This window comes from Nerophis lumbriciformis, linkage group LG24 (assembly GCF_033978685.3).
Source record: "Nerophis lumbriciformis linkage group LG24, RoL_Nlum_v2.1, whole genome shotgun sequence".
Classification (NCBI taxonomy): Eukaryota; Metazoa; Chordata; class Actinopteri; order Syngnathiformes; family Syngnathidae; genus Nerophis; species Nerophis lumbriciformis.
Window position 1 is genome coordinate 35,792,857 of NC_084571.2, and position 26,961 is coordinate 35,819,817.

At 39.3% G+C, this 26,961-nt stretch overlaps 1 protein-coding gene across 4 annotated transcripts in view; it reads left to right on the forward strand.

Annotated features, from left to right (window-relative positions):
• pbx4 (pre-B-cell leukemia transcription factor 4) overlaps positions 1-26,961 on the forward strand; it is a 90,904-nt gene that overhangs the window by 22,646 nt on the left and 41,297 nt on the right. For 2 of the 4 annotated variants that reach the window (XM_061982041.2, XM_061982043.2), the window contains exons 2-3: positions 998-1,111; positions 4,825-4,898. In XM_061982041.2, the coding sequence (XP_061838025.1) occupies positions 998-1,111; positions 4,825-4,898 (188 nt within the window). The remainder of the gene's footprint in view (positions 1-997; positions 1,112-4,824; positions 4,899-26,961) is intronic. The other 2 variants (XM_061982042.2, XM_072916018.1) reach the window with 1 other exon arrangement.

A 26,961-nucleotide genomic window follows, 5' to 3' on the forward strand; every position in this document is an offset into this window, starting at 1 on the left:
GTGTGCTCTGTAATAACGGGATTTTATGGACCCCAACGACCGTGTTGTGTTAAATTTTGAGTGTATCTATAAAGATAAAGATATCATGATTCTTATTATCACCATATTGTTTAATATACTCAAAAAAGTACTTTATACACACATTGTCTTATGACTAAGAAAATAGTCACACTGTTAATAAACTGACTATTTTGTATGTTTTGTTTTGATCGTGTTTTAGTCTTAGTATTTTATCTGTTTAATGGCTAAGCTTTTATTGTTTTGAATATTAGTTTTTACTGTGGCACTTTAAGATTGATTTAATTAAGAAGTGTGTAACAAATTATATAGATTTTTCTTATTTCTGACGGGCGTTGTAGCATCCCTCTCCGTTCAGCTATCCTTTAACGTACCGTAAAAACATCTCCGTCTCATATTCTTCTAAGGAAACTGTTCGAAGACAGCACATCTTGTAGGTTCGATGTGCACAATTGGATATTTTAGTCGCTCAGACAGCAATATTTTTATCGTAATTTTTGATTGGGGTATGTCGTTTCTTAATGGGGAAAGACGTTAATGTCTCTTTTTTTCATGTTAGCATTTAAGCTGGCGCTAGTCAGTCTGAGTTTTTTCAAAGTGCAGTTATCACGGATTTTCGATCATTTGAATTTAAAACTATAATTAGTGCGAGTTTGACCGTGGTTATCGTTTATAACGTTACATTCCTAACAGATACTGATCCAAATTAGGATTGTTCAGGAGGTCTGCTAAATGCAAAACTGTATGGTCGCCGTCGGCTTAATAATGTTTTGGTCCGCCACACATCCATTTCTCAGTCCTGATCTACAAACGACCGCGTGACGACATGACACTCCTGTTGTGGAGGGTGTGCTGAGAATGGGGTAGCGGTCAGGGCAGTGCTGGAGAGTGCCCCTTCCTGCACACCCTGCCCCTGCCTTGCCCTGCCCTCATCCTCTCCCACCCACCACCCCAACCCCTCCTGTCGCCATATGTTTAGATGCTGGCCAGAGGATTCGCCGGCGCATTGGGGTGGATCAGACGACACCACAGAGGGAGGGAGAGCAGGGGGGGGCATGGCAGGGGGTGGCCTGCCAGTCAACTTCCAGTACAGGTCAGTACAGGACCGCATGAGCAACCTCCCTCTCCCCCTCCTGCTCATACCCTCCATTCTGATGGCCGCCCTCCCCCCAACTCAAATCCAGCCGTGATGCATTTAGCGCCACATGCAAAACTTTTTAAATAATCCGCCTCCATCCTCGCATATTGAGGCATGTTATTCAGGCTGGACAATGTAGTCCACTCATTAACAGTGCCATGGACTTTCACTACTGGAATTGGTGTTGTGGTCAGGTGGAGCCAAATCATATTCATTTCTGGTTTTCTTTACAAAAAGAACTATCTTGTTTCATTTCATTCAGTCCATGCTCATCAGAACCAATCTTGTACTCTTGTCTTTCATGTAAACACCACCCACAGAATGTACAGTACAGGCCAAACGTTTGGACACGCCTTCTCATTCAATGGGTTTTCTTTATATTCATGACTATTTACATTGTAGATTGTCTCATCAAAACTATGAATGAACACATGTGGAGTTATGTACTTAACAAAAAAGGTGAAATAACTGAAAACATGTTTTATATTCTAGCTTTGCACACTCTTGGCATTCTGTCAATGAGCTTCAAGCACACTTGTGAAGTGAAAACCATTTCAGATGACTACCTCTTGAAGCTCATCGAGAGAATGCCAAGAGTGTGCGAAAAAGTAATCAGAGCAAAGTGTGGCTATTTTGAAGAAACTAAAATGTAAAACATCCATCCATCCATTTTCTACCGCTTATTCCTTTTGGGGTCGCGGGGGGCGCTGGAGCCTATCTCAGCTACGATCGGGCGGAAGGCGGGGTACACCCTGGACAAGTCGCCAACTCATCGCAGGGCCAACACAGATAGACAGACAACATTCACACTCACACACTAGGGCCAATTTAGTGTTGCCAATCAACCTAGTTATTTCACCTTTTTTGGGGAAGTACATAACTCCACATGTGTTTATTCATACCGTATTTTTCGGACTATAAGTCACAGTTATTTTCATAGTTTGGCCGGGGGTGCGACTTATACTCAGGAGCGACTTATGTGTGAAATTATTAACACATTACCGTAAAATATCAAATAATATTATTTAGCTCAGTCACGTAAGAGACTAGACGTATAAGATTTCATGGGATTTAGTGATTAGGAGTGACAGATTGTTTGGTAAACGTATAGCATGTTCTATATGTTATAGTTATTTGAATGACTCTTACCATAATATGTTACGTTAACATACCAGTTGGTTATTTATGCCTCATATAACTTACACTTATTCAGCCTGTTGTTCACTATTCTTTATTTATTTTAAATTACCTTTCAAATGTTTATTCTTGGTGTTGGCTTTTATCAAATACATTTCCCCAAAAAATGCGACTTATACTCCAGTGCGACTTATATATGTTTTTTTCCTTCTTTATTATGCATTTTCGTCCGGTGCGACTTATACTCCGAAAAATACGGTGTTTACATTGTAGATTGTCACATCAAAACTATGAATGAACACATGTGGAGTTATGTACTTAACAAAAAAAGGTGAAATAACTGAAAACCTATTTTATATTCTGGCTTTGCACACTCTTGGCATTCTCTCAATGAGCTTCAAGCACACCTGTGAAGGGAAAACCATTTCAGATGACTACCTCTTGAAGCTCATCGAGAGAATCCCAAGAGTGTGCGAAAAAGTAATCAGAGCAATGGGTGGCTATTTTGAAGAAACTAGAATATAAAACATGTTTTCAGTTATTTCACCTTTTTTGGGGAAGTACATAACCACATGTTTATTCATAGTTTTCATGCCTTCAGTGACAATCTGCAATGTAAATAGTCATGGAAATAAAGACAACGCATTGAATGAGGAGAAGGTGTGTCCAAACTTTTGGCCTGTACTGTATATGCTGCATATATATTATATACACTTCCCGTTGTTGTGTCATAATAGGCTTGTGTTAACTCCAGCACAAGTCAAATGGCGTCTTTCTATTTCAACAGTGTTTGCACGTAATGAAATCCACCGAGGTAGTTAAATAAATTACATGCTTAGTTAATGCTTTTTTAAAATGGGAAATTAATTAGCTGTGTGCCTAACCTGCTTCTATTGAAGTCAACACTAACTGTTGCAGTACAGCACACAGCCTAAAGGTTTCATTGTTTTGCAGCAGATCAAATACAGTGCTAATGCATTTTTCTAGAGATGCGCTGATCAATTGGCCACTGATCAGTATCGGACGATTTTCACGAAAACGCACGTGATCGCCATTGCAGATTTATGCATTTTGTTGCCAATCATAAATGCAGATCCCCTTTGCCTCCATACACAGTGTGGAGCCCCTCCCCTAAGCTGATGATAATCACCTCAAATACGGAAAATAAACTGCATTTCTTTGCATCTTTTGTCTCATTATCATGTATCATACATGTTACACAAAGAGGAAGAGAATAAGGAACTAGTGTAAATACGGTGTCGATATTGTTAAACTGTTACTCACCATGTATATTAAAAAATGTACAGTTAATGCATGTGATTGGTATCAGCTCATCTCACTCGCGGACGATTGGAATCGCCAGCATAAAACCCTGATCGGAACTTCCTTACATTTTTTTCCACACAAAATAATGCCACTCCAGTTAATATGTTACAGATACCCAAACTATTGACACAAAACACATTTCAGAGAGAATAATTATAGTTTAACAAGCAGATTACAATGCAAAATTCATAAACGGGACACATTAAATACATAAATGAACTTTTACCTTTTATTGACGACTTATCGAGAGCCCCACGATGCCACCTTTTTACTTTGCTACAAGTTAACAGTGTTTCTCACCTTCTTTATCAAAGTACATGCACTTGCAAATTATTTTGGCCCTAGGGTGGCTTATTTTGCAGTTGCACTCACTAAAAAAAACACAGGCTGAGTCACCAACACGTGGGATTCTTCGTTAGGGCACCCAATTGTACCGAATGACTCAATTGTACTGAATAACAGTCTTTTTTTTTTACACTATGTTTGGCCGTACAATAACTGAGATATAATATGAAAACTGGGGCAAACTTTTGGGAAACAATTTGCCGAAAAGTGAGGCGGTTTGTTTATATTTGAACCCGACAAAGGAGGGGGCTCCAACCAGTCGCCAAACCCCATTACACCCCCCTCCTTTTTTTTATAACTTCAAGTCACATGTGGGTTTTTTACAAATGCACTCTAAGAACGGAGAAGAATTATGTGGTTGTTGGTGCTGACTAAAAGTTTTAGTTAAAAAAAAAAAAAAAGATTATAAACACATCTGTGCTCTGGTGTGCAAGTCACTCTGGTGACTCAAGCTCAACATTTTATGATTCATAGTGAGCTGCTTAACAACAGTTACACAACGTGCAAAGTAGAACCTGGTGCTCAGGAGTTACAACTATCTAACTCATTACAACTCTTTGCTATTACTCCGCCTCACAGTGCTAATAATCTAAATGACATCATACTTTTTTTTTTCCACGGAAAGAGATACTTCTACAGTGACAGACGAGGCATTTCCTATGGAGAATGCCTTGAAGCCGTGTTTTGCTCTACGCTTTGAAACACTCGCACATACAGCGCTAGCATAGAGGAAGTTTTAAGAAGAGGGAGACGTGGAACAACTTGAGATGGATTCTCCTTTTTTTTTTCTTTTTTTTATTGTGTTTCCTGCACACGTTCACCCACACCCCCTTTCTGATTCCCTCTTCTGTCTCTTGCAGGAAGCATGCCCTGAACTGTCACAGAATGAAGCCAGCCCTGTTCAGTGTTCTCTGTGAGATCAAAGAGAAGACAGGTGAGTTTCTACTTTGCTCATTTCCTTCTTTTTTTTTTTTTCTGCACTCTGCACAGTTTGGGAGTTTTGCGAGGTAGTGTGGCGCCTTTTTCCTGCAATAATGGCTTCCTCCATGCAAAGTTACTCCCTTTCTTGGCCCAACAGAATTGGTGGGATATTGCCGTATTTTTCGGACTATAAGTCGCAGTTTTTTTCATAGTGCGACTTATACTCATGATTAACACATTACCGTAAAATATCAAATAATATTATTTAGCTCATTCACGTAAGAGACTAGACCAGGGGTGCTCATTACGTCGATCGCGAGCTACCGGTCGATCTCGGAGGGTGTGTCAGTCGATCACCAGCCAGGCATTAAAAAAATAGTCCTAAAAATGAGCGATCATAAATCTTCACTATGACGTCACTTTCGTCACTTGACTGACATTCATGGCACCCGAGGGTCTTCTGAGATGACGCTGGCTGCTGCCAGCTCATTAAAATTACCGACTGGAAGGCGAGAAACACTTTATTTCAACAGACTCTGGCGCCGTACCTGTCGTCAAAACTCCAAAGACCGACTGCACAGTTGCACAGTTGCGCTAACAAAATAAGAGTCTCAGAAAGCTGGCGTGCACAAGCTAGCAAGCTACGGAGTTTGCCGACAATGTATTTCTTGTAAAGTGTATACAAAGGAGTACGGAAGCTGGACAAATAAGATGCCAAAAACCAACCACTTTCATGTGGTATTGGACAGAAAGGAGGACTTTTTTTCTCCTCCATTCGAAAATGCGGACATTATCAGCTCTACTGTCTGATTCCAATCAATGCAAGTCATCAGAATCAGGTAATACACCAATTTATATTCTTGTCTTCATGAAAGAAAGGAATCTATATGTGTTAAACATGCTTGTATTATCTTTAAACACCTTTAACTTATTAACTATATGTGTTAAACATGCTTGTATTATCTTTAAACACCTTTAACTTGTTAACAATATTAACTATATGTGTTAAACATGCTTGTATTATCTTTAAACACCTTTAAGTTGTTAATAATATTATTTATATATATTAAACATTCTTGTATTATCATTAAACACCTTTAATTTTTTAACAATATTAACTATGTGTTAAACATACTTGTATTATCATTAAACACCTTTAATTTTTTAACAATATTAACTATGTGTTAAATATGCTTGCATTATCTTTAAACACCTTTAACTTGTTAACAATATTAACTATATGTATTAAACATACTTGTATTATCATTAAACACCTTCAATTTTTTAACAATATTAACTATATGTGTTAAACATGCTTGCATTATCATTAAACACCTTTAACTTGTTAACAAAAACATATATTTCATAAATAAGTAAATATAAATTATATATATGAATGAGGTAGATCCCCACGACTTGATCAATTGAGAAGTAGCTCGCCTGCAGAAAAAGTGTGAGCACCCCTGGACTAGACGTATAAGATTTCATGGGATTTAGCGATTAGGAGTGACAGATTGTTTGGTAAACGTACAGCATGTTCTATATGTTATAGTTATTTGAATGACTCTTACCATAATATGTTACGTTAACATACCAGGCACCTTCTCAGTTGGTTATTTATGCCTCATATAATGTACACTTATTCAGCCTATTCTTTATTTATTTTAAATTGCCTTTCAAATGTCTATTCTTGGTGTTGGGTTTTATCAAATAAATTTCCCCAAAAAATGCGACTTATATATGTTTTTTCCCTTCTTTATTATGCATTTTCGGCCGGTGCGACTTATACTCCGGAGCGACTTATACTCCGAAAACAACGGTGATTGTGTTTGTTCATTTTTTGCCAAGTTAAGTACTGGGAGCTGTTATTTCAAATAATAACTATCTCTCTTAACTACTGCCTCTGTCATTCAAATGAGTAGACTGGAAAAAAACGGACAATTTGCACACAGGCCGCCATGAAAAGAATCCGCAGGGGTTATTGCTTCACAGTCGGTGTATTATTCCATCTCCACATGTTATTTTCTGGCGCACTCTTACGAGGTCTACACTCACACTGCAGCGTAATGCAATTATGCACTGGTAATAAATTGCTATGCATATCAATGCAGCCAAACATAGCATGTCGTGCAAAGAAATGCTCGTAACGTGGGATCTCATATAAAAATGATAGAATATTATGTATTAACATACACAGCTCAATGAAGAACTCGCTCGCTATTATCTTAAACGAAACCAGTTGTTTATCGCCATCTAGTTAGCTGCTCCAGTCAGATTCTAGTGCGGCTCAAAGGACGAGGCTCAGGGAGGCTGGCAGATTGATGGTTATGGTACTGTGAATGGGTGGGTTTTTGAAATCTCTCCCCCCCTCCCTGCCATCCTTTTTCCTGTGCATCCTCGCACTGAAATCCTCTCTTGTTCAAATACAATTTGAAAACGCTGTGCCGCTTGTCTGTCGTGGCTCTCTGTCAATAATGTATTATTGCTCTCCAGTGATTGGAGAAAAGTATAGGATAGGCTTGAGCGAGTGGGGCAGGGTACACAGTTTCCCCGGCAACCGGTGCTCCTGTTTACCCTAATGCCATTCACTTTGATTTTCACATGGAGGCTCCCAGCGAACCAGAGCGCGGGGCTCTGTTCGCACTCAAGACTGTACAAGGGGAACAAATGGCAGATAAACAATAGATTAATAAATATGGTAACAGTGAGATGCAGAAATATTTTGGTTCGGCTTGTTAGCTGCTGGCCGTATGCCACACGGTGCCATCTCAGCTGTGCAGTTACCTGCTTTGGCATTTCTCTGCTCCTTACAAGACCCGCCCCCCCTCACCACCCCCCTGCAGGCTCCATTATGTGCTGCTGGAATGGGAATTGACTTCTTCTCAGCACTGCCTTTCGGAGGACCCAATCAGTAACCCTCTTGTAGTTCCACAGATTTTTTATGCAGTCTTTTTTATTTCCACTGACATGCACTTGTCAGCGCCTACACACACACACACGCACACACTCTCTCTCTCTCGTGCACATACAGTACAAGCAAAGCAAAGGAGGATAAAAGCCATCTTTGGGTCTACTCCTACTGATTCTGTGTTGTCCTCTCCTCGCTCCCCTCTAGCTCACTCCCATTCTTGAAAGCGAAGACTCGCTTTGAACTCGGGGCTTTGATATGGTAATGTAATGGTGCTGTTGGAGGAGGGGCTGGTGGGCTGGTGGGGGAAGGGAGGTGAATTCCTCTGAGTACTGCAGTTGGTTAGATTGTTTTCATTGTAAAGGAAATGTTCTGCGCAAATGCCAGTGCCCCCTTCTGCCTTACGTCACCCCCCAGCCCCCCCAAAGCCACCCGTTATTATTCTTTTTAACCCTCAAATTAAACATGACTTGCATCTGCATGATACGTTCTAGTGTTTAATAGTTGATTAAAAACACACGTTGTGGGAGAAAATAGGCACCGTATACAGAGAGAGACAGGAAATGATCAGAGTGAAGAGTTAGGGGCTTGGCTGCAACTCTGTTTTTGCTCTCATGGGTATTTTATGTAAAAATAGCTCTCAGTGCAATTTGCCAAAATCTCCCACAAGCCACCACCGGCGCGACGCTCAGAAGTTTTTACATTTTAGTTTGGGCATCTTCTAGGCATTGTCTGTTTACCTTTTAAGTCCTCCTTTACGCAAACCTGTCACTCACTCTGTTCTGTCACAGCCCTCCTATTACACCTTATTTTTAGATGTGCTTGGCATACAGTTGTTTTTCAAAAATAATTATTCAGACTGCGTGTGAAATGTACCTTGGAGACAGTAAAGCCTATTCTAAGTATCTGTTTTCTTGCCAAACTAGTACACTTTTTCATCAAAACACACGGCACTTAGCTTGAGTGGCTTTGTAGACCAATTAACTAATTGGAGACAAGCATTGTGCCATTTTAATCTCAGCACCCACAGATGTAGTCAGTATGTTATATTCATATAGCCCCAATTAGATGCCCAACAATAGCCCATTCATTCTACCTATACTGTATAATTAGGGGTGTAACGGTACGTGTATTTGTATTGAACCGTTTCGGTACTGGGGGCTTCGGTTTGGTTCGGAGGTGTACTGAACGAGTTTCCACATGGACATATTAAGTAGCATACCGCACGTTGTGTAATCAATGCACACCGAGGCTACGATAGATTGACCATACATTCTCTTTTCACCGGACATGTCCTCTTTTGCGGGGCTGTCCGGGCGGAGTTTCTTAAATGCCTCAAATGTCCGGCATTTTGAGTTAGGGTTGCGTGTATTTTCAATGTACGTTCAGGGTACGTTCAGGGTTAAGAAGGGGTTAAAAATAGAACTTAATTGTGCGCGCAGCAGCATTCGAGAGGGAGGGGCAGAGACAGAGAGAGAGAGAGAGTTATGATAAACGCGCATGCGTCGCCAGGCTCTGCTTTTTATCCATAGATTTATCACATTTAATTTTTTAATTTTTATTATCTAAGCAGGGGTTTCAAAAGTGTGCCCCGGAGGCCATTTGCGGCCCACAGCTAATGTTTTAAAGGCCCACGGCACATTCTAAAAATACTATTAAAATAAACAAAAACATAACAAAAGTGAAATAAAAAAGCTTAAAGGTTAAATGTAATTTAGAAAAAGTTGCAATGTTGACTAATAATACAAAGCTGTTTTTTTTTCTTTCAAACTGTCATTGCTCAAAACATAATATTGAATCAAAATCATGTTATTATGAATTATTGACTTATCCAAGAATTCGATTACTTCACATCAAATATTGCACAAAGAAAAATATAAAGATTTTGCAAATTTGGTAAATAAATAACCAAAAAAATTTATATTTTGTTGTTTTCTTACTGTACCGAAAATGAACCGAACCGTGACCTCTAAATCGAGGTACGTACCGAACCGAAATTTTTGTGTACCGTTACACCCGTATGTATAATGAATTTGCACTAGATTAGTTTGCTTGCAATTTTGTTGTACAATGTACAATGACAATAAAGATATATTCTATTCTATTCTCTTCTATTCTATACAGCGGGGTAGCTTGAATCAGTGGTGATAATATGCCCCGTTCCTTATCAGGGATCCTGTTACTACCCCCTCTGTTTGCATTAACAATCTCAGTATATTCACAGCACCCCTTGTTGTATGCATAACAATATTATTTCAGCCACCAAATGGGCCTCAATTACATGTTAATTGAATTGAAAGTTGTAAAAACACAAAACAAACTGGTTATTAACTTAAGAGTTGTTTATTCTCAGGGCAGAAGTGTGATTAGAATGTTGTTTTGAATTTCACGTTTGGGTTGTTAAAGCTGTAATGTGTAGTGGCCAACCCAAACATTACAAATAAGATCAAAAGAAGCCTTATTTTACACTAATAATAATAATAATAATACTGCCGTTAGATAATGAGTAGCCATGGTAGAGATATGTTAGATAGAGGTTACCCTCTAATTTAAAGTTAATGTGTGTTTGTTTTGACAACATTGTTTAGCATCACCTGACTGCTATTAATTTTATGTCAGACCAGTGAATCACCGGCCTCATTAAAGCTGCTTAATTATTACAAGATTTAAAGAGACCAATTTAAAACGGTGCCATAAAATTTTATTGTTGTTAGGAACCTACAGGCTGTCATTATTATCCAGTATTTTTTTTATGAAGCCTTAAAGCTGCAGTAACCCCAGCTCCTCGCCTGGACCAATAGTAGCATTCTAATTATTTGCTGAGACTCTGCCATTTGATATTAATGCTATGCAGTGGAGCAGGATTGTATCATTGCTTTTTGAGGCATCTCAGTTGTGTTGCGTGGTGTCCTGTCACTCACTCTCTGCAGAGGAGAATGAGAAAAAAGATGGTGTGTTGGTGGGTGGGTGGGTGGAGACAGGGGGCAGCGGTGGATGCAGGAGTGATACAAGGAGATTGATGAGGCAGTAAGAGCAGGAGTAATTACTTGATGTCCATTTCCCAAGCCGGATTGGCAGACGGCTAATATCACACAGACCCCTGGCCCTGACAGACGCACCGCCACCGCCCCCACCTCCAAAACCTCGACCGCCACCCCCCAGCATAGCACCTCAACCTTCAGCCTAGGCCTAATGGTGTGTGGCCTGTGTGAGTTTCCCATGTGCTTTTATTCCTACAGGAACAAAATGCCTGTTTACAGATGGGGGCAACTTTAGCCATGTTTTCATTGGTTAATTCACTCAGTTTTGACGTCTCTTAGCGCAACTTATGCCACTTAATATTTCGTAGAGACCATTTTTGTTTAAGTGTTTAGCCTACTCATCGTCACATGTCTTAATTTTGTGTGCAAATACATGATTTTTTTAGTCTTTGTATGGATTTCTATTAGATATGCGCAATATCGACGATACACGGTATAAATGATATACATTTGGCTGACAATAGAGCTTTTAATAATAATAATAATACATTTTATTTGGTATAGCGCTTTTCAGTGTACTCAAAGACGCTTTACAGGATAAAACTTAAAATATAAAACAGTTCAAAGTAATAATATATAATACAGGAAATATAAAAGCAGTACATAGCAAAATACATAACACTGGACATTACATTACACTGGACATTAATACTAGCGGGGCAGCACGGTGGCAGAGGGGTTAGTGCATCTGCCTCACAATACGAAGGTCCTGAGTAGTCTTGGGTTCAATCCCGGGCTCGGGATCTTTCTGTGTGGAGTTTGCATGTTCTCCCCGTGACTGCGTGGGTTCCCTCCGGGTACTCCGGCTTCCTCCCACCTCCAAAGACATGCACCTGGGGATAGGTTGATTGGCAACACTAAATTGGCCCTAGTGTGTGGATGTGAGTGTGAATGTTGTCTGTCTGTCTGTGTTGGCCCTGCGATGAGGTGGCGACTTGTCCAGGGTGTACCCCGCCTTCCGCCCGATTGTAGCTGAGATAGGCTCCAGCGCCCCCCGCGACCCCAAAGGGAATAAGCGGTAGAAAATGGATGGATGGATGGATGGATTAATACTAGCATTATATTGTGATAATGCATGTTGAAGACACATTGTCCCCCAAAATTGACAGCAACAAGGGATCAAACACATCCTCAACTCAATGTAACGTTCTAGCTAGCAGCTAACGTCCCTCCGCAGTGCAAAGCCACTTCTGAGTGCCTTCATGGCAGCAAATAAACTTGTAAGGACGAGGAATAGCTAAACATGCTACACGACACACCGTAGGAGGATATGCTAATGTATAATATCATTATATGGTCCATACTACAGTAGTTGGATAACTATTTTTTATCATCAAACAAATCTTTTGACGTATTTTTCATTAGTTTTATACGTCTCTGGACACACGAGGGCTTTGAGAGCCAAAACGAAAGGATTTAAATCAGAGCCAAAAGTAGTAAATTAATATTTACTTTATGTTGTTGCACTTGATTCTTGAACATTTTAAGTGTCAGTATCAGCATTGGTATGACCAATATTGCCCATCTAACTACTTGGTTTTGGATTGATGCCCAGATTTTTAGTAGGCCTGGGGGACATATTGATTTTATCAATAAATTAAATATTTTTGTTGCAGACTATTTCAATCAATCAATCAATGTTTACTTATATAGCCCTAAATCACAAGTGTCTCAAAGGGCTGCACAAGCCACAACAATATCCTCGGTTCAGATCCCACATCAGGGCAAGGAAAAACGCAACCCAGTGGTATGACAATGAGAAACCTTGGAGAGGACCGCAGATGTTGGGACCCCCCCTAGGGCAACCGGTGCAATGGACGTCGAGTGGATCTAGCATATTATTGTGAAAGTCCAGTCCATAATGGATCTAACATAATAGTGAGAGAGTCCAGTCCATAGTGGATCTAACATAATATTGTGAGAGTCCAGTCCATAGTGGATCTAACATAATATTGTTAGAGTCCAGTCCATAGTGGATCTAACATAATAGTGTGAGAGTCCAGTCCATATTGGATCTAGTTAATAGTGTGAGAGTCCAGTCCATAGTGGATCTAACATAATATTGTGAGAGTCCAGTCCATAGTGGATCTAACATAAAGTTGTGAGAGTCCAGTCAATAGTGGATCAAACATAATAGTGAGAGAGTCCAGTCAATAGTGGATCTAACATAATAGTGTGAGAGTCCATTCCATAGTGGATCAAACATAATAGTGAGAGAGTCCAGTCAATAGTGGATCTAACATAATAGTGTGAGAGTCCAGTCCATAGTGGATCTAGTTAATAGTGTGAGAGTCCAGTCCATAGTGGATCTAACATAATAGTGTGAGAGTACAGTCCATAGTGGATCTAACATAATAGTGAGAGAGTCCAGTCCATAGTGGATCTAGTTAATAGTGTTAGAGTCCAGTCCATAGTGGATCTAACATAATAGTGTGAGAGTCCAGTCCATAGTGGATCAAACATAATAGTGAGAGAGTCCAGTCAATAGTGGATCTAACATAATAGTGTGAGAGTCCAGTCCATAGTGGATCTAGTTAATAGTGTGAGAGTCCAGTCCATAGTGGATCTAACATAATAGTGTGAGAGTACAGTCCATAGTGGATCTAACATAATAGTGTGAGAGTCCAATCCATAGTGGATCTAGTTAATAGTGTTAGAGTCCAGTCCATAGTGGATCTAACATAATAGTGTGAGAGTCCAGTCCATAGTGGATCTAACATAATGTTGTGAGAGTCCAGTCCATAGTGGATCAAACATAATAGTGAGAGAGTCCAGTCAATAGTGGATCTAACATAATATTGTGAGAGTCCAGTCAATAGAGGATCTAATATAATATTGTGAGAGTCCAGTCCATAGTGGATCTAACATAATGTTGTGAGAGTCCAGTCCATAGTGGATCTAGTTAATAGTGTGAGAGTCCAGTCCATAGTGGATCTAACATAATAGTGTGAGAGTCCAGTCCATAGTGGATCTAGTTAATAGTGTGAGAGTCCAGTCCATAGTGGATCTAACATAATAGTGTGAGAGTCCAGTCCATAGTGGATCTAGTTAATAGTGTGAGAGTCCAGTCCATAGTGGATCTAACATAATATTGTGAGAGTCTAGTCCATAGTGGATCTAACATAATATTGTGAGAGTCCAGTCCATAGTGGATCTAACATAATAGTGAGAGTCCAGTCCATAGTGGCGCTATCATAATAGTGAGAGTCCAGTCTATAGTGGATCTAACATAATAGTGAGAGTCCAGTCCATAGTGGATCAAACATAATAGTGAGAGGGTCCAGTCAATAGTGGATCTAACATAATAGTGTGAGAGTCCAGTCCATAGTGGATCTAGTTGATAGTGTGAGAGTCCAGTCCATAGTGGATCTAACATAATAGTGTGAGAGTCCAGTCCATAGTGGATCTAGTTGATAGTGTGAGAGTCCAGTCCATAGTGGATCTAACATAATAGTGTGAGAGTCCAGTCCATAGTGGATCTAGTTAATAGTGTGAGAGTCCAGTCCATAGTGTATCTAACATAATAGTGTGAGAGTCCAGTCCATAGTGGATCTAACATAATAGTGAGAGTCCAGTCCATAGTGGCTCTAACATAATAGTGAGAGTCCAGTCCATAGTGGATCTAACATAATAGTGAGAGTCCAGTCCATAGTGGATCTACCATAATAGTGTGAGAGTCCAGTCCATAGTGGATCTAACATAATAGTGAGAGTCCAGTCCATAGTGGCTCTATCATAATAGTGAGAGTCTAGCCCATAGTGGATCTAACATAATAGTGTGAGAGTCCAGTCCATAGTGGATCTAACATAATAGTGTGAGAGTCCAGTCCATAGTGGATCTAACATAATAGTGAGAGTCCAGTCCATAGTGGCTCTATCATAATAGTGAGAGTCTAGTCCATAGTGGATCTAACATAATAGTGAGAGTCCAGTCCATAGTGGGGCCAGCAGGAGACCATCCCAAGCGGAGACAGGTCAGCAGCGCAGAGACGTCCCCAACCGATGCACAGGCGAGCGGTCCGACACGGGTCCAGACTCTGGACAGCCAGCACTTCATCCATAGCCCCCCTCCACGAGGGAGAGGGAGGCAGAGCAGAAAAGAAAAGAAACGGCAGATCAACTGGTCTAAAAGGGGGTCTATTTAAAGGCTAGAGTATACAAATGAGTTTTAAGATGGGACTTAAAAATGTATGTTTTTCTCCTTTTGCTCTATCATACTTTTCACCTCTGAGCTTCCGTAGCCCTCGCCCACCCTATTGCTTCCTTAGCAGGGATTCAAAACATGGCTAAAGCTAACCCGACAAGAGCGAGACGTTTGTTCCCAAGAAAAGTGTTGTCAGTACTTTGGTTCTGCAGCAACAGGCGTGGAACAACTCACTGCACACGGCAAAGTGTTTAAAAAAAGGCGGCAGCACAACAAAGTTATTCCTGCTTCTGAAACCGACGCCTCCAGCAGACTGCGGGAAAATGAAACGTCTGTCAACTGCATAAGCCAGATCTTTGATTTTTTTTTTTCTTAAATAACACATTTACTTTCTCTCGTAATTACTTTTATGAAAGAGTAATTCCTATAGTAATTCAACTATATTTTTAGTAAAGTAAGGAGGAACTATAATTACGTTTCAAAAGTAATTTTCCACTGCCAAGATGTGTGAATGAAAGAAAAAGCCTGCATTTATCCACCTGACTTACTGAAATTATAGTCTTCTTAATTTTTTACTTGATTTTTTGCACACATTGAATAATACTACAATTTTTACAGAAGTATTTTATTCAAAGCAGGAGTTTGAAGTTTTCACTATTAATCTCAATGTGCAGCGTTACATTTTCTGTTAACAGAAGTATTTTATTCAAGACAGACGTATTGTTTCCTAGAGTAAGCTCTTAATTTAGTTCTCTGAAAATTATTCCATTGAAAATACAACTTATATCTGGTCTAAAAAGAAAAACATTATTCAAATTAAATGTTTGCTTAGAGTAAGATGCAGTGTCATTTCAAAGTACACTTTTTTTTTTTTTTAAAGAAAAGAAAAACTTGTTTTGATTATCTGTCATTGGTATTCTTTTTTTTTTAGTAGGGGAAAAAAATCGTGAATCTAATTTGGGGGAGAAAATCTGAGATTTTATTTTTAGGCCATATCGCCCAGGGCTAGCTAAAGTAAGATGCAGTTTCATTTCAAACATTTAGTTTTTGATCAAATAAAAGCCAAACTTCTTTTGAATTATCTTTCATTTTTATTGATTGGTTTCTTTAAAAAGTAAGGGGAACATCTGACAAAATCTTGTGAAAAATCAGAGATGCTATTTTTAAGCCATATCGCAGGGGCCTAATTGGTAGTACCGGTATTGCTCAAAACTAATGTAAAGTGTCAAACAACAGAAGAATTAGTGTTTATTACATTTGAACAAAAAGTGTAGAAATAACCATGTTACAACAGAAAGTCATCAGGTATTAACATTAAATGAGCAAGTAGAATAATAGTTTTGAGAAAATAATAAAACAGGAAATGACGCAATATGTTACAACATACGTCAGCAGTCAAATAAGGAGGCTTTGTAACCTGGTTCTATTATCATTTGCTTACTTAATTATGTATTGTTACCACAGGAGGCTGCAAATTAAATCACAATATAGATTTTAGGCCATGTTGCCCATCCCTATTTTCTATTATGAAAGGTGACGATTATTATATACAAACCCCGTTTCCATATGAGTTGGGAAATTGTGTTAGATGTAAATATAAACGGAATACAATGATTTGCAAATCCTTTTCAACCCATATTCAATTGAATGCACTACAAAGACAAGATATTTGATGTTCAAACTCATAAACTTTTTTTTTTTTTTTGCAAATAATAATTAACTTAGAATTTCATGGCTGCCGCATGTGCCAAAGTAGTTGGGAAAGGGCATGTTCACCACTGTGTTACATCACTTTTTCTTTTAACAACACTGGGAACTGAGGAAACTAATTGTTGAAGCTTTGAAAGTGGAATTCTTTCCCATTCTTGTTTTATGTAGAGCTTCAGTCGTTCAACAGTCCGGGGGTCTCCGCTGTCGTATTTTACGCTTCATAATGCGCCACACATTTTCGATGGGAGACAGGTCTGGACTGCAGGTGGGCCAGGAAAGTACCCGCACTCTTTTTTTTACGAAGCCACGCTGTTGTAACACGTGCTGAATGTGGCTTTGCATTGTCTTGCTGAAATAAGCAGGGGCGTCCATGAAAAAGACGGCGCTTAGATGGCAGCCTATGTTGTTCCAAAACCTGTATGTACCTTTCAGCATTAATGGTGCCTTCACAGATGTGTTAGTTACCCATGCCTTGGGCACTAATGCACCCCCATACCATCACAGATGCTGGCTTTTGAACTTTGCGTCGATAACAGTCTGGATGGTTCGCTTCCCCTTTGGTCCGGATGACACGATGTCGAATATTTCCAAAAGCAATTTGAAATGTGGACTCGTCAGACCACAGAACACTTTTCCACTTTGCATGAGTCCATCTTAGATGATCTCGGGCCCAGAGAAGCCGGCGGCGTTTCTGGGTGTTGTTGATAAATGGCTTTCGCTTTGCATAGTAGAGCTTTAACTTGCACTTACAGATGTAGCGACAAACTGTATTTAGTGACAGTGGTTTTCTGAAGTGTTCCTGAGCCCATGTGGTGATATCCTTTAGAGATTGATGTCGGTTTTTGATACAGTGCCGTCTGAGGGATCGAAGGTCACGGTCATTCAATGTTGGTTTCCGGCCATGCCGCTTACGTAGAGTGATTTCTCCAGATTCTCTGAACCTTTTGATGATATTATGGACCGTAGATGTTGAAATCCCTAAATTTCTTGCAATTGCACTTTGAGAAACGTTGTTCTTAAACTGTTTGACTATTTGCTCACACAGTTGTGGACAAAGGGGTGTACCTCGCCCCATCCTTTCTTGTGAAAGACTGAGCATTTTTTGGGAAGCTGTTTTTATACCCAATCATGGCACCCACCTGTTCCCAATTAGCCTGCACACCTGTGGGATGTTCCAAATAAGTGTTTGATGAGCATTCCTCAACTTTATCAGTATTTATTGCCACCTTTCCCAACTTCTTTGTCACGTGTTGCTGGCATCAAATTCTAAAGTTAATGATTATTTGCACACAAAAAAAAAAGTTTATAAGTTTGAACATCAAATATGTTGTCTTTGTAGCATATTCAACTGAATATGGGTTGAAAATGATTTGCAAATCATTGTATTCCGTTTATATTTACATCTAACACAATTTCCCAACTCATATGGAAACGGGGTTTATACTTTCAGTTCCGCTCTACTGCGAAGTCATCTGGGTATTGTAGTTGCTCTAAAAGAACCAGAAAACCTCCGGAATCAATGAAACCTTTATCACTTCCATAAGTGGCGATAACTTGGAAGACAGAGCTTAGAGACACTTTTACGTCATTTTGCTACACTTTGCCCTACTGGTAAAATGCATATGTAAACCAGTCTTTTATAAAGTGTGGCCCATTGAACACAGCTTTTTTATACAGGATATTGTAAAAATAAAATGTTGACATGTTGATACAAATAATGAATAAAGACACTAAAAATCAGTATGTTTCTTTAGCTTTTTTTAAATTATTATATTCCAATACAATGATGATGTTAGCAACCCCTCCCCCTCTGTTGTCTTGTAGTTTTATCAAAAAATCTGAAAGAAATGATTGAAAATCTGAGTTTTAAGAGAAAATACTTAGGATTTTATTTTGATCCAAAATTGTGCAGCCCTAGGTCATTGGCAATTTTCAGAAAGGTTTACATGTGACAATATTAAATGTGGCCGCACAGAAACAATTTCTCTTAATTTACCCGTGTAGTGATGTAAAGATTTCTGGTGTTAATAATAAACCGCGGTAAAATTGGTATCATACCTGTTCACATTTTCGCTGCAAAATGTAGGAAATTTACCAGGGAAGTTGTTAAAAATACAAAACCTAGAACCAGTAGAGTTGGCACGTTGTGTAAATCGTAAAAATAAAAACAGAAAACAATGATTTGCTAAATTTTTTCAACCTATATTCAATTGAATAGACTGCAAAGACTAGATACTTAATGTTCAAACTGGTAAACTTTGTTATTTTTTGCAAATATTAGCTCATTTGGAATTTGATGCCTGCAACATGTTTCAAAAAAGCTGGCACAAGTGGCAAAAACGACTGAGAAAGTTGAGGAATGCTCATCAAACACTTATTTGGAACATCCCGCAGGTGTACAGGCTAATTGGGAACAGGTGGGTGCCATGATTGGGCATAAAAGCAGCTTCCATGAAATGCTCAGTCATTCACAAACAAGGATGGGGCGAGGGTCAGCACTTTGTGAACAAATGCGTGAGCAAATTGTCCAAAAGTTTAAAAACAACATTTCTCAACGAGCTTTTACAAGGAATTTAGGGATTTCACCATCTAGGGTCCATGATATAATCGAAAGGTTCAGAGAATCTGGAGAAATCACTGCATGTAAGCGGCAAGGCTGAAAACCAAAATTGAATACACATGACCTTCGATCCCTCAAGCGGTACAGCATCAGAAAGCGACATCAGTGTGTAAAGGATATCACCACATGGGCTCAGGAACACTTCAGAAAACCACTGTCAGTAACTACAGTTGGTCGCTTCATCTGTAAGTGCAAGTTAAAACTCTACTATGCAAAGCGAAAAACATTTATCAACAACACCCAGAAACGCAGCCGACTTCGCTGGGCCCGAACTCATCTAAGATGGACTGATGCAAAGTGGAAAAGTGTTCTGTGGTCTGACGAATCCACATTTCAAATAGTTTTTGGAAACTGTGGACGTCGTGTCCTCCGGACCAAAGAGGAAAAGAACCATCCGGACTGTTATAGGCGCAAAGTTGAAAAGCCAGCATCTGGGATGGTATGGGGGTGTATTAGTGCCCAAGGCATGGATAACTTGCACATTTGTGAAGGCGCCATACAGGTACATACAGGTTTTGGAGCAAAATATGTTGCCATCCAAGCGACGTCTTTTTCATGGACGCCCCTGCTTATTTCAGCGAGACCATGCAAAGCCACATTCTACACATGTTAACAGCGTGGCTTCGTAGTAAAAGAGTGCGGGTACTAGACTGGCCTGCCTGCAGTCCAGACCTGTCTCCCATTGAAAATGTGTGGCGCATTATGAAGCCTAAAATACCACAACGGAGACCCCGGACTGTTGAACAACTTAAGCTGTACATCAAGCAAGAATGGGAAAGAATTCCACCTCAAAAGCTTCAAAAATTGGTATCCTCTGTTCCCAAACGTTTACTGAGTGTTGTTAAAAGGAAAGGCCATGTAACAGTGGTAAAAATGCCCCTGTGACAACTTTTTTGCAAAGTGTTGCTGCCATTAAATTCTAAGTTAATGATTATTTGCAAAAAAAAAATGTGTTTCTCAGTTGGAACATTACATATCTTGTCTTTGCAGTCTATTCAATTAAGTATAGGTTGAAAAGGATTTGCAAATCATTGTATTCTGTTTTTATTTACAATTTACACAGCGTGCCAACTTCACTTGTAAGTAATTTTCATTTTCATCACAACTTGCTGTTAAAATCAATAAAATAATACATGCACTAATGGGACTCAAACCCTTGTATGACAAGAAAGTGTCACTGACCACTGTGCTATTCGCTCTGGCACAAATCCTGTTATATAAAATTATATCGTGATGATGAAATTAAAAACAATTATGGGCTCCTTTACGCAATCACTGTTAAGACATTTTACAAGCTTGGTTATGTCATTTCATTTTTCCTCGACAAAAAGCTTGGGGATATGTGAGGAGCCAACTGCTCTTCTTTAGGTAAAGATAACAAATCTCCGAGTTGTCAAGATATTTACACGAAGTTTGGATTTTTCGCAGACATGTTTTTTTCTGTCCATCCATCTATCTCTCTTGTGTTGTTGATTTGATAGAATCACGTAACATGCAACTGACCGTGCTGCTTTCACAAGCCCACTCCCGAGTGTCGCTGAGGCTCGAGTCGAGCAGACACCGAATCGCTGCAGTCCAGATAGGATAAAAACGGGATTTACCGGCAAAAACAGGAAGGTTGAAATAAAGGTGAAAATCTTTGACCACTTCACGATTCAGTTACAATTCCGGCGGTACAACTGGATTATTAACCGATTATGTATGCATCTTTAATTATTATCCATCCATCCATTTTCTACTGCTTGTCCCTCCCGGGGTCGCGTGGGTGCTGGAGCTTATCCCAGCTGCACTGGGGCAGTAGACGGGGTACACCCTGGACAAGTTGCCACCTCATCACAGGGTCAACACAGATAGACAACATTCACACTCACATTCACACACTCGGGACCATTTACTTGTATTATTATTATTATTATTAGGGCCCGCATGGCCCATTGTATAAGGACTCCCAAAGGGAGTCCTTATGCAATGGGACATAAGGACCTATTGAATTTGTAAGGTTTTATTATTATTATTATTCTTCCGCAACTTTGCGCTGTAATTTGACCCCCTTAGCATGCTTCAAAACTCACCAAATTTTACACACAGATCAGTAATATACGGCAAAACTTTTTATCAAAAAACCAAACCCCAAAATTGCGCTCTAGCGCCCCCTAGAAAGAAAACTGCTTATAACTCCCAGTACGAATGTTGTAGAGACATGAAACAAAAACCTCTATGTACCGGTAGGTCTTACTTAGACCTACTTTTCATTAATTAAATTCCTCGGGCAAAAATCAACAGGAAGTTGGCAGTTCCCCCTTCAAGACAAAAATGTACTAAAAACAGTCACTTTTGCCTCTTTGAGTTGTAATTTGACCCCCTTAACATGCTTCAAAACTCACCGAACTCAATACACACATCAGGACTGGCAAAAATTGCCATCTAATAAAAAAACTTAGCGTAATTTTTGAATAAAACGCAGAAAAAACTGCTCCTCGGAAGAAAAAAATGACAAAACTGCCTGTAACTCCCACTGGGAAGGTCGGAGAGACATGAAACAAAAACCTCTATGTAGGTCTCACTTAGACCTACATTTCATAAATTGACAACCCCCAGCAAAAATCAACAGGAAGTTTGCTATTCCCCCTTCTAAACACATTTTTTGTAAAAAACGGTCACCTTCCTTCAAAAACTATCTCCTCTGAGCGCGTTCGGCTTCAAACCAAACCAGGAGAGAGATTAAACCCTTGTGTATAAAATAACAGAACAGCGTTTTAATACCTGCTCCGGTTTTGATTTTATGACCCTTCAAAGACCCGCTGCGCTGCTGCTGCTGCGCTGCTGTTTTTTTAAGATGGCTGCTTAAAAGCAGGAAGCACCAACGTGCCCACACAATGCAGACAAGGTAGGTACACTAGACAAAAGTCTTGGGACACTTCAGACTAAAAGTAGACAAAAGTATTGGGACACTTAGGACTAGCACCTGCCAAATACGCGGGCCCGACCAATGCTGCTTGCAGCTTTAATTATTATTGTATTGTATATCATTATTATATATGTTAAAAGTATTATATTTAATTTTAAATTACATGTATACAAAGTTACATGTATACAAAGTTTCCTCTTTCTATATATATATACTTCAGTATATATATATATATATATATATATATATATATATATATATATATATATATATATATATATATATATATATATATATATATATATATACTTCAGTATATATATATATATATATACTTCAGTATATATATATATATATATATATATATATATATATATATATATATACAGATGACTAGACAAGTGAAAACTGGATCTGCCTGCTAAGTGATAAAATAAAAATAACGCCTACTTGATGAGCAGACATCCTGTTTTAATCTTTGTGCTTTCTAAAACCACAGAATGCCCAGACAGTTTGCCTCCAGTCACCCAAAACTTGCTGCTCAAAGACGTGTGTGGTATCCTATCTATTATCCACCCCTGACAGTGTTGTCGCACTGTGTATTATGTCTCCTAACTTATTGATATACTTGCTAATTTCCCCTTCTCAGCAAGTTACTCTGCTGTAACACAATTCCAGTTGAAGTGTACAAAGAATTTATCCTTTTCTTGCTTCACTACTTAAGATTCTCGCTAGCTTAGCACTGCGGCTAGCAAAGCTTGTCCCCTCTTCCCTTTGTTTGCGTCTGCACTAAACGGTTGTCTGTATTACTTTAACATACATAAATGATCGATATTTGGACATTTGTCCATCGATTCAGAATTGTCCACGTTACAGTCGTCATGCATCAAAGAATCGATCATTTCCCCCCCACCTCTGTTAACAGGTATGGTTAGTATTGCCATTTAAAATGTTGATCATCGGGATTGAGTACCACACTTTGATAAACTTAGGGCAGACCTGGGCATTCGGCGGCCCGCGGGCCACATCCGGCCCTTTATGTGTCACACGTCCGGCCCGCGTGAGGCCAAACATAAATTACAAAATAAATTTTAAAAAGTATGTCGAGTGTGCAATACAACGGTGCTGCTTTTGTTTTGAAAAGCGTTATTTGTATTACTTCCGTGTGGACGTATGCTCGTGCGCGAATGTGAACAGCGACAATCACAAATTACAAAATACATTTTAAAAAACATCTATGTCATGCGTGCAATACAACTGTGCTGCTTTTATTTTGAAAAGTGTTATTTATGGGCGTATGTCCGTGTGTAACCTGTGAGTGAAGGTGCACAGCGACAAGTGATGCCCGGTTATCCCCGAGACGCTAAAAAGAGAAAAGTTGATGACGAATGCCGTGTTTTCAACAAGACATGGACTGCCAAGTATTTCTTTACAGAAATTAAAGGTAAAGCCGTGTGCTTAATTTGTGGTACACAGGTTGCTGTGTTTAAAGAATATAATTTGAATCGCCACTACACGACGAAGCACGAGGAAAAATACCGGAATCTGTCTGATGGAGCGTGCGCAAGGAAGGCTGATGCGTTGATGGTAAAACTGCAAACCCAACAAGGACTTTTTGCCAAATTTCACACCCCCAGAGATGCAGCCGTCAGGACAAGTTTAGTCATTTCTCACAAAATCGCCAGAAAAAGTCAGGCGTTTTCTGACAGAGACTTTATTAAGGAGTTCTTATTGGACTCTGTTGCGCTGATATGCCCGGAGAAGAGGGGCGCATTTGAGAACGTGTCACTCTCCCGACGTACTGTAATGAGGCGGGTTGAGACCATCGCTGGAAACTTGGAGCTTCAGCTGAAGAACAGAATGGCCGACTTTGACTGTTTTTCGCTGACTTTGGATGAGAGCTTCGACGTACGTAACACCGCCCAGCTGCTCATCTTCTTACGTGGGATAACTGCAGACTTTCAAATCACGGAGTAGCTGGCAGCCATGCAGTCAATTAAAGAGACAACCACAGGTAATGACTTGTTCACATAGGTGTTTGGACATGTTAGGACTGAAATGGGACAAGCTGGCAGGTGTGACAACAGATGGTTGTCCAAATCTGACGGGGAAAAATGTTGGACTTTTAAAGAGGATGCAGGATAAAGTGACAGAAATTGACATTTTTGCATTGTATTATACATCAGGAAGTGTTGTGTAAGACAGTGTTAAAAATATAACCATCAAAAGCAATCTGCTTTTGTATAAAGTTAAGTTAGGTTAAATGAAGTTATTATTATTATTTATCTTACGGTATATCAGAAATAATTTGAGCAAAATTTAATTAAAATATTGTCGGTGTGGCCCTCCAGCAGTGCTCGGGTTGCTCATGCGGCCCCCGGCAAAAATTAATTGCCCACCCCTGTCTTAGGGTGATGCTGCTCGTTTCTTAGAGAAGTTTGCTATCCTATCTTAGCGCGCTAAACACTGACTAGCTAAATTGCTAACATGTATACTATGCACGTCAACGTATTTCCCCATTGCAAACGTCATACCCCGATCTAAACGTGTATAAATACAGTGCTGTCTGAGCACATTAAATCTACTGCTTGTACTCTTTGAACACAGATTGATATGGCATAAGAATAAAATGTCAGTTTCCCACAAAAAAATTAGATTTTTTCCCTCCCTAATTTTAAAGAAACCAATGAATACAAATAACAGAGGTTAAGTTTTGCTTTTATTTGATCAAAAACTAGTAGTTTGAAATGACACTGCATCTTACTCTTAGCAAAATTCAAAGGGGTAATTGTCTTGCCCAAGGACACAACCGATGTGACGAGGATAGCAGAAGCTGGGATCGAACCTGGAACTCTCAAGTTGCTGGCACAGCCACACTACCACCCGAACCATGCTGTCCCCAATATGAAATAATAATCTCCAACATTCAGATTAATAAAGTGCAAAGTTAAAACTTCTGTCTTGAAATAAAAATCTTCTGTACCAATAATCATTAAATAGTAATACAAATCAATCAAATCAATAAAGTGCAAACTTAAAACACTTCTGTTTTAAATAAAACACTATCCTAAATAAAAATGTAGCGTTGTACATATGCAAATAAATTGTAAAACATTGAGATGACTATATAGTTTTATTAAGTGGATAAACGCAGGCTTTTCCCTGAAGTATCCTGGGCTCCTTGTCAGTGTGTACTGATGTTAAGGACATCCATTAGTTTTCTACCGCTTGTCCCTTTCGGGGTCACAGGGGCTGCTGGAGCCTATTGTACACTTCATTGCACATGTGATGTATCACTATTGATGATGTCTGTACAAGCTGTCCGGTTTGGATGTGCAGAGCCACTGCTTTAGTGATCGCTCTGTGCATTGTTCTCCACTGTTACTGTACATGGTACCTAGTGTCATTGATTTTGTCACAGTAGGCTGCTTCTTAGGTTAAGTTGTTGCGCTCTTGTCCTCCTTGTAAAGAGTTGCATTTCCCCCCACTTGGCTCGATGCTTTTTCAAAAACTCGAATAAGTTTGTTGTGTTGCTGCCAATTTTAGATAAACTTTGCAGCGTACAGTCATTTGTTCCAAGCATGTTGCCTCAAATCCAAAGCACTGGCAACACTTTTCTTTTCTTTGGAACAAACGTCTCGTTAGTGTTAGCATTAGCCATGTCGACTTCTGGATCTCCGCTAAAGAAGTAATTGTGCGGGCACGGGCTACGGAAGCTCATGGGGACAAAAAAATATGCGGAGAGGGGGAAAACATTAATTTTTGATTTATCAAATCGTCTGCAAAAAAAACAACCTTGAATTTATCGATAAAATTGATATATCGCCTACGTCAGGGGTGCTCATTACGTCGATCGCGAGCTACCGGTCGATCTCGGAGGGTGTGTCAGTCGATCACCAGCCAGGCATTAAAAAAATTGTCCTAAAAATGAGCGATCATAAATCTTCACTATGACGTCACTTTCGTCACTTGATTGACATTCACGGCACCCGAGGGTCTTCTGAGATGACGCTGGCTGCTGCCAGCTCATTAAAATTACCGACTGGAAGGCGAGAAACACTTTATTTCAACAGACTCCGGCGTCGTACCTGTCGTCAAAACTCCAAAGACCGACTGCACAGTTGCATAGTTGCGCTAACAAAACAAGAGTCTCAGAAAGCTGGCGTGCACAAGCTAGCAAGCTACGGAGTTTGCCGACAATGTATTTCTTGTAAAGTGTATACAAAGGAGTACGGAAGCTGGACAAATAAGATGCCAAAAACCAACCACTTTCATGTGGTATTGGACAGAAAGGAGGACTTTTTTCTCCTCCATTCGAAAATGCGGACGTTTTTAGCACCACTGTCTGATTCCAATCAATGCAAGTCATCAGAATCAGGTAATACACCAACTTATATTGTGTTAAACATGCTTGCATTATCTTTAAACACCTTTAACTTATTAACAATATTAACTATATGTGTTAAACATGCTTGTATTATCATTAAACACCTTTAACTTGTTAACAATATTAACTATATGTGTTAAACATGCTTGTATTTTCTTTAAACACCTTTAACTTATTAATAATATTAACTATATGTATTAAACATGCTTGTATTATCATTAAACACCTTCAACTTGTTAACAATATTAACTATATGTATTAAACATGCTTGCATTATCTTTAAACACCTTTAACTTGTTAACAATATTAACTATATGTATTAAACATACTTGTATTATCATTAAACACCTTTAATTTAC